Source organism: Nannochloropsis gaditana, assembly GCF_000240725.1.
Source record: "Nannochloropsis gaditana CCMP526 unplaced genomic scaffold scaffold964, whole genome shotgun sequence".
Classification (NCBI taxonomy): Eukaryota; class Eustigmatophyceae; order Eustigmatales; family Monodopsidaceae; genus Microchloropsis; species Microchloropsis gaditana.
This window is the reverse complement of record NW_005802989.1, coordinates 1-7,599: the sequence shown is the minus strand read 5'-3', so window position 1 is coordinate 7,599 and position 7,599 is coordinate 1. Positions and strand designations below refer to the sequence as shown.

The following is a 7,599-nucleotide window of genomic DNA, read 5'->3' as shown; positions in this document are numbered from 1 at the left end:
GGAGGTCCCGCTCGGCCTCTGCCATTTTTTTTCTTTACGAAGCATTCTATTCCTTTATGCCCGTATATATTGCTAGACACTGATCATCCTTGACCTAAGAAGCTATTTTTTTTCACAAAATGATTGATCATTTTTGACTTTAGGTTGGAATATGTCATCAAATCTTGTGTTTCCAAACTCACTTTTACCATTCCATAAGCGGATGAAATTTAATTGATAAGATGAGTGAGAAGCATGGATTCATTGATTTCCATGTCAAAACGATTCTTGATTTTCTGGCAAGTTCCTCAGCTGCTTCAAAGGTCTCTCCCGGATCACCCTTCTCATCGAAATTAAGTTGGCTGAACTCGGACATTAATAACGCCTTCTGCGTCTCTCCCCTCAATTCATACTTGTCCGTGAGTGTTTTGAAAGCACCAGCCCCATCCTTGTTTGGACGGAATGTCTCGATTAAACTTGCAGCCGCTCCTTTAAGGTACTTCATAAGGGTAAAGTAACCTTTAGCGTTCTTCTCATCATAAGATTTTACCTCGTCCCCAGAAATCGGTGCCTTGGTTAATCCAATAATGATATCAGCCATCTCTTGGTCCTCTGCCCCGATAAAGCTTTCTATATCGCGTTTCCACACGTCCTAATCCTCTAATCTTTCACTGAAGATAGTCATTCGATAATCTTCATTATCTCCCATGACTTTAATTTATGATCCTGGCCAGCTAAAATGGAAAGCCTCCAGATCCAATTAAATGCTGTCTTTAATCTAGCAACAAATTGCTAATTAAAACAGCCTTTTTCTTTGCAAATCCAATTACCAATTAAAAACAGTCCTGACTCTCTGCAAATCCAATTGCACCAGAGAGATTCAAATACGTCCAGACCTCTATTTCTGCAAATCCAATTGCACCAGAAATAGGTCGTCGATCAGTGTCTTGAATAATCAGCTATTTATTCAGTTCAAAGGTTTGGTCAACTAGGGCCCATAACCTGATGCGAATAAACAAACCAAAAATGTCACGGGTAACTCAATACCCAATTAATTCTTCAGTACGACCACTATTCTCCCTGAGAATGTATACCAATGATTCACCCAAGAATCTCGTACTAAGATAACCAATAGGACAGACAACCAAAGACACTGGTCGACGCCAGTCCTGTCGTCGTATTATGATATAACATAGAAAATGATTAGGTGGACGCAAAACCATGACATGACACAATAGCGATCAGCACGACGTGGTACAGACCTAGAACTCATAAAGGAAATAGCTGCAACACTCTCTAAACCCTTTATCGCTGATACCCGATTCCCCCAACCTCCTAGCGCTGATCTCCTGTTCCTTAATTGTCATCATCATGTCATCCTTATATTCGTGTCAAAGGTTACACGGCAAAATAAGATCAAGCGCTTGCCATTCGCATCAAGATGATCATCCGCTCCTCCGCTTTCTGATTGCTCGTGCTCTTTACTTTGCTCAAGTCGTACTGACACAAGCTCCGGTCCCCCAAGGAACGTCGATTTCTCCAGCTATCCACTGCCATTCAGTCATGACGTCATCCATTTTCACCTTCACAGGCGTACTCATCTTTCTATGTACAATCTACGTGCCTATCGATTTTTGGGGACTTGTCTCCATCTTTCTGTTTCATCGCACCCTTTACAGAACTTGACCATCTACAGATAATTTTACGCCATTTTGCTTGACCCTTCCGTTTCCAAGTCGTCCAACCACTCCTTCTTGACCCCTTCCCACTCCAAATCAATCACCACCGGGTAATGGTCGCTATCTAAGGTGCCACAATACTCGTCATACGCATGGTAGACGTACACGGCAATGACACGCTCCTGCAGGCCTTTTGTGAGCAGGACGTGGTCGATCATATCCAGCTCCTGAGGGAGTAAGGAAAGGCATTTTTTGTCATGATTTCAATCGTCTTATAAGGAACTAAAAGGGATGTCTGCAGCACGCACTCTCCATGCCATGTCTATACGAGACGCCAAGAAAGACCGAGAGACAGGACGGGAGGAAAACAAGTTCGGGAAGACGACCAACGGGCGGGAATAAAAGGGAGGTTGATGGAAAACGTACCTCCGGAGCGTCCACCTGACAATTTCCATTTCGGTCCCACCAATCGGTGTAACGCTCTGCTTGAGGCAGAAAAGTGGCGGTGGGAAAAAGATCCGTTCCCTTCAGAATTTCCATCACGCGGGACGTGGGCAAGTTGTTGTTGATGTCCGGCACCGAGCCATCAAAGTCTGAAAATACAGAGGACAAGAGAGGGAGGGAAGGAGGGAGAGAGGGAGCGAGGAAGGGAGGGAGAGAGGGAGGGACGGAGATAGCCGATGGGGGACAGGGGGCTTCCCATGGATGAACCAGGCATCGCCGCGAGCGTCCCCCCACCGCCATCCCTGTACCAGAGTGCTTACCATTAAAGTCACCGAGGACGACAACCTCGTAACCCTCGGCAATAAAGCCGTCGACCACACCCCGCAACACCGTGGCTTGGGCCTCCCGCTCCGCGCATCGCTCTGGGTCTATGGGCCGGGCCAACAGATGGATCCCCACTATGGCGATTTTCACGCCCACCTCTTGCAGGTGGAAGGTCGTGAAATAATGCTTGGAAACCCCCGCCTGTCCATCGGCCGACCCTCCAATGTGCCCGTTGGTTCGGTCTCCAAATTGCTGCCGGAAATTTCCCCCCGCCCAGGCGCTGGCTCTCCTTGTCTCCCAACCACACTGGGATCCAGGCAGAGGGTATGGAACCCTGTCGGTGCTTCGATCAAGGTCCGTGGAGGGATCGATACGGGTGAGAAGGGCAGTGTTTTGACCCTGGAGGGATAATTGGTGCCACGAAAATAGCAGAGGATGAGAAGTCAGCGTTCGTCAAAACCATTGCGCGGTATTAAATGGGAGAAGACACTGCCCACACACATACCGTAAAAGTGTCCTGGCCTTTCAGCAGGAAATAATTGTAGCCAAAGGCTTGAGTCGGCGTGTCTGGTCCTGCTTCTTCCTGCACGCGCTCGGAGGCCTCTTCATTCAACCTCGTCGCCAACCAGTTTATCTCGTCACATCCTTCCACTTCGCACAAATTCACAATGTCAGGTCGCAATTCTTTCAAAACGTTGGCTATCCGAAGTGCATGAGCATGCGCAGTTTCCGCGTCTGGCCAAGGACAATCAGGTCCCGGACATACTAAACCTCCTTCACTTTGATCGAGGAAGAAAAATTCCACGTTGAACTGGACTATACGAAGTCGATAAGGACTTGGACGACGATCTTCAGGGATGGAAGGTGCGAAATGGCACGTATAATTCTCGCGGTAGGCATGTGCAGAAGATAAAAAGAGAAGGAGGGTGGCAAACAGAAGGGCGGGAATACACGAGCACAAGCGCTGGTTCACCATCGGCAGACGCGCTGTGCTCAAAGAGCCCAACAAGCTCAAGATTGATATGTTCATCTGTTTATAATGTACAATTTATATCGGTGTGTAATGAATAAAGGCGTGGAGTGCAAAAAAAATGATCGAAGCAGTGCAAGCCGTTAAAATTCGAGCAGAGATGGAAGTTAATCTTCAACCCCGTGAAATGTCAGAAAGGAAAGAGAGTATCGGGTGTTCGAGATTTTGCTCATGCACAATCAGTATAATATGATTCGATAAGATGTAGCATGGCTTGCTTGACTTGCTCATCATTCTTAATCAAGGAAATTTCCGGAAAAGTACTGACTCAGGCGTGTAAAGAATTGTAGAAATCGTGTCGTTAAAAGGTAGCTAAATAACATTGAAACATAATTCTGATAATTTCTTTCAATTTTGGCCCTCATTTCTCATAAATCAAAGACGTCATTAAATAAAATCCGCCATCCATTCATATGTAACCACATACGATTCACCAATGTACATCATTGAGAGCGCCCGCTTTCCACACTCAAGCAGGCGAACAATCCATTTTCTCGTTCTCAAATGTGTTCCCAACCCTTTCCGCATCCTCTTCCGTCCGATAATAATCCTGCGATGGATGAGACGCACCATGACATGGAAGATTTTGGTGCTGCCCTCTGCTCCCCAGGAGCATCTCGCTGCCGCATCCTTTTTCAGACAAGGACACAGAGCCCGTTGACTTGCACGAGACTTCTGGCCCGCAGCAACGGTGCACGCTGTGTGGCGGGCATTTTACTGTCCGCAGGTAGCATGGCCGCTCTACCGTCTTACGAGCAGCTTTGACGGAAGGGCGACGCGACTCCGGCTGCGCAACAGAGATGGTGAGGGACGTACCATCGAACCAGCCATTGCTACAGCCAGCAATCATATCCTCCGCCCCCCTCCTTTGACCGTCGTTTGACGCTCTTTTCCCCATTCTATTCTTCCTCTGGTCCGGGCCCATTCGCAATTCTTCCCTCGGAATCGAGTGCCTAAATGTCAACGACGGACATCGAGAAGAGGGCTCGCCTTCCTGCCCAAGTGTCCCTCCACCCTCCGGGTAATCTCTCGGAGAAGCAGACAAGGGCTGTAGCAGGTGACCATACGTGCAAAGACATGACAAATGAGCGATTCCTTTTCCCTTCCCGAGGCTTTGATGGGAAGGAGAAGCCGCGTCGCGTTCTTCGACCTGCGGCTCTTCTTTCCCTGCTGATGACCTTTCCAATTTCCCCCCTCTCTCCTTCCCCATTCCCTCCCTCTTCCCGCTACATGTGCTCGTCAAACGGACCTTCTCCTTGTCGACCAGCGTTCGACGCGACCCTTTTTCTCCGGTAAAGTTGTCGCCCTCAGCCCCGCCGCCCCTGCGGCCACTCCTTCCGCTCCCGTGGCCAAGGCAGAGGGGCATGCTGGGGCTGCCCTGGCTTGCCCTCGCAACGGTCCTCTTCACCGACGGCCTTTCGTTCGCGCCTTTTTGAGGCCTCTTCCTCCTCTGTCTGGGGCTCCATCCTCTCCTCCGTCCCATCGTCCTCCCTCTCCCTCCCTCCCTCTGCCAGCAACACGATCGCGGTCAGCAGGACGGTCCTGGCCGACGGGCGATGCGCGGGGTCGCTATCCATCATCCTCCCCAGCAGCGCCTCTACTTGCCTGCACACCTCGTCCCGCCAACCTTCGGACCAGCCCTCCTTCCCTCCCGCCCTCTTTCCCGCCCTCGCCCGGTGCTTCGTCGCCGCCCGGAGGACGGCTCCTAAGGCATAGACGTCCGCCGCGAACAGGGAAGCATCGAGGGAGGGCGGGACGGAGGAAGCATTCCGAAGCTCCGGTGCCATGTACTCCAAGTGATCCCTCTGGTCGGCGAAGAAGGAAGGCGGGAAGGAGGTCGTGGTGGAGGGAGCGGGGGAGGACATGCCGCGGCGGACGGGAAAGGCGAGCCCCAGGCTCCCAAGTTTATACGAGGCGTCATCCTCGGTCAAGAGGATATGGGCCGGAGTGAGCGAGAGATGCGCCAGACCCGTCTTGTGCATGTGGTGGAGGGCGAGGCTGATGTCCTTGAGGACGACCAGGACCTCGGTCGGAGAGCCGGTCCAGGGCGGGGGGGAGGAAGGGCGGGGGAGGAAGGGGGAAGGAAGCTGCTGGTAAAAAGTGCCTTCCCCACTGCTTTTACTTATGAGGAAGTGGCTATTCCCGGTGCTCAGAGCGGTCGGGTAGGCCTCCGTCCAAGGGCTGGGACCATGGCGAGACAAGCTGCCATGGTAGCCGTCTCCTGAGGCGGCAGCCGCCCCCACCGCCAGAGCCCTCCCTTCCTCCCGCCCTCCCTCCCGTCCTTCCCTCATTCTCTGCTCTAAACTTCCACCGGTGCATAGCTCTAGCTGGAGATAGAGGTAACCGTCGTGGTCGACCCAAGAATCGTAGTATCTGAGGGAGGGAGGGAGGGAGGGAGGGGGGGTGGGGCAGGGAGGGAGGGGAGGGGGGGTGGGGCAGGGAGGGAGGGAGGGGGGGTGGGGCAGGGGAGGGAGGGAGAAAATAGTGAGACAGTTGCGAGGTCAAGAGCGACGGACGCATGAGCAGGGGAGGGGGCCGTGGGAGGTCGGTAAAAGAGGGGGAGAAGGATAATGAAAAAGAATTGCAGAGCGAGCGCTTGGGTCATGGTACGCACCGAACCAGTTTGGGACACTCCGCCAGCGCCGCCCACGCATAAAGGACCCGGAGGGAAGTTTCGCGCAGTTTTGGGGGTTTGGAGCGGTAGGGAAGCCGTTTGACGGCGTACAAACAACCGTCCACGCGTTTCAAGCCCATGCGGACGGAAGTTCCTTGGGGAGGAGACGCAGGAAGCTTGGAAGGGGCAGGGGAGGGGTGGTGGTGGGGAAGGAGGGTCTCGTGACGCACGCGAGGACCACTTTTTTTCCCTCCGTCCACGCTTTCGCTCCTGCCACTGCTGCTGTGGACGCCACACATGTCGGGGTGCTCGGTTTTGTCGTCGTTCAGGCCCTCGGACCGGTCCTTCCTGCTGCTGGGGCCACGCACGGTCGCGGTCGAGGAGGGGAGGGAAGAGGAAGCGGGCCAGGAAGGAGGAAGGGGGAGAGGGACCGAGGGAGGAAGCATCGGAGAGGGCTCGCCAAGGACACCCAGGTCTTCAAACTCCAAGAGGTAGCGGGAGAGGGAGGGCGGGAGGGAGGGGCGGGGGGAGGAGGGATGGGAAGGTGGTTTGGGAGGATCTGAGTCAGGGGGCGGGCGCAGCGTCTCACAGCCACCGTAGAGAGGAAATATATGCTTTGGATGGGAGGTGCCAAGATTCGAGGCAAAGGGGAGGAAAGGATTTAGGTTCACGGACAAGCCCGGTGCCCCCAGGCCTCTGCCTCGATCGGCGAACGATCCGGGTAGCCTTTCCTTCCGCATTCTCGCTCCAGTGGGTGGGATGGGGGCGGCGCCCGCCGGCGAGGACGGGCGGGATCCATCGGACAGCATCGGCGGGGAGGTGGGGGGGAGGGTAGGGAGGGAAGACAGGACCAGTGGAGGGCGGGGGTACATGCCCTCCTCCTCCTCGTCCTCCTCCCGATAGTCCAAGCCAAGGGAAGGCCGGGCGGGCACCCATTCATCCTCCAACGGCGCTTCCTCCATGAGGCGCTCACTTCCCACCTCGGTCCCGACCTCCCTCGAGCCCTGGCTGCTCGCCAAATCCAATCCTTCCATCCCTGCCGCCCGGAAATGTTCCTGTTGCCGTCTTTGGTGGCCTAGCTGCGGGCCAGGTCGAGGCCAATGCCGTGGACTACCGTGAGGCGGCTCCCTTTCGACCTGTAGGATGGTTGGGGGGTTCGAAGCGGTGCATCCAGCCGGGGGAGGAGGCGCTCCCACCGCGGTCCGACTGGGCGGGACGGAGGGACGCGCAGTGGTAGTAGGGAGACAAGAGGAAGCGAAGGAGGATGAGGAAACGGCGGCAAAAGAGGTCAAGGATAACCAAGGCGAGTCCAGGGGGCGGGTGCGGGCGGGGAGCAGGTGCGAAGGGGGTGGCGCCTCTCGGACGACGGGAGGGCGGTTCATGGTATCCGGATCCAGGTCTGGCCAATCCTCCCCCCCTCCTCTTCCCCTTCGTCCCCCTCTTCGTCCTCCTCCTCTGACGTGCTGGGATGCTCCAACCCGATGCCAGGCGTGTTCCACTCCCTCCCTCTATTTCCACCGTCTTCTTTC

The 7,599-nt window shown here is 54.4% G+C and overlaps 1 protein-coding gene across 1 annotated transcript; it reads right to left on the bottom strand.

Moving 5' to 3' along the window:
- Nucleotides 1-1,325: 1,325 nt before the first annotated feature.
- Nucleotides 1,326-3,461, bottom strand: NGA_0362002 (endonuclease exonuclease phosphatase). The gene is made up of 4 exons (XM_005853303.1): nt 2,932-3,461; nt 2,423-2,825; nt 2,085-2,251; nt 1,326-1,885 (listed from the first exon to the last, which is right to left on the bottom strand). The coding sequence occupies exons 1-4, from the start codon at nt 3,454-3,456 to the stop codon at nt 1,682-1,684; spliced, it is 1,299 nt and encodes a 432-aa protein (XP_005853365.1). The 5' UTR covers nt 3,457-3,461; the 3' UTR covers nt 1,326-1,681.
- Nucleotides 3,462-7,599: the final 4,138 nt, after the last annotated feature.

Coding starts and splice junctions, on each gene's coding strand:
- NGA_0362002 (XM_005853303.1), bottom strand. CDS start 3,456: ATGAACATATCAATCTTGAGCTTGTTGGGCTCTTTGAGCACAGCGCGT. Junction 2,252..2,422: donor CGTCCTCGGTGACTTTAATG/GTAAGCACTCTG, acceptor CTGTATTTTCAG/ACTTTGATGGCTCGGTGCCG. Junction 1,886..2,084: donor GTCAGGTGGACGCTCCGGAG/GTACGTTTTCCA, acceptor TTACTCCCTCAG/GAGCTGGATATGATCGACCA.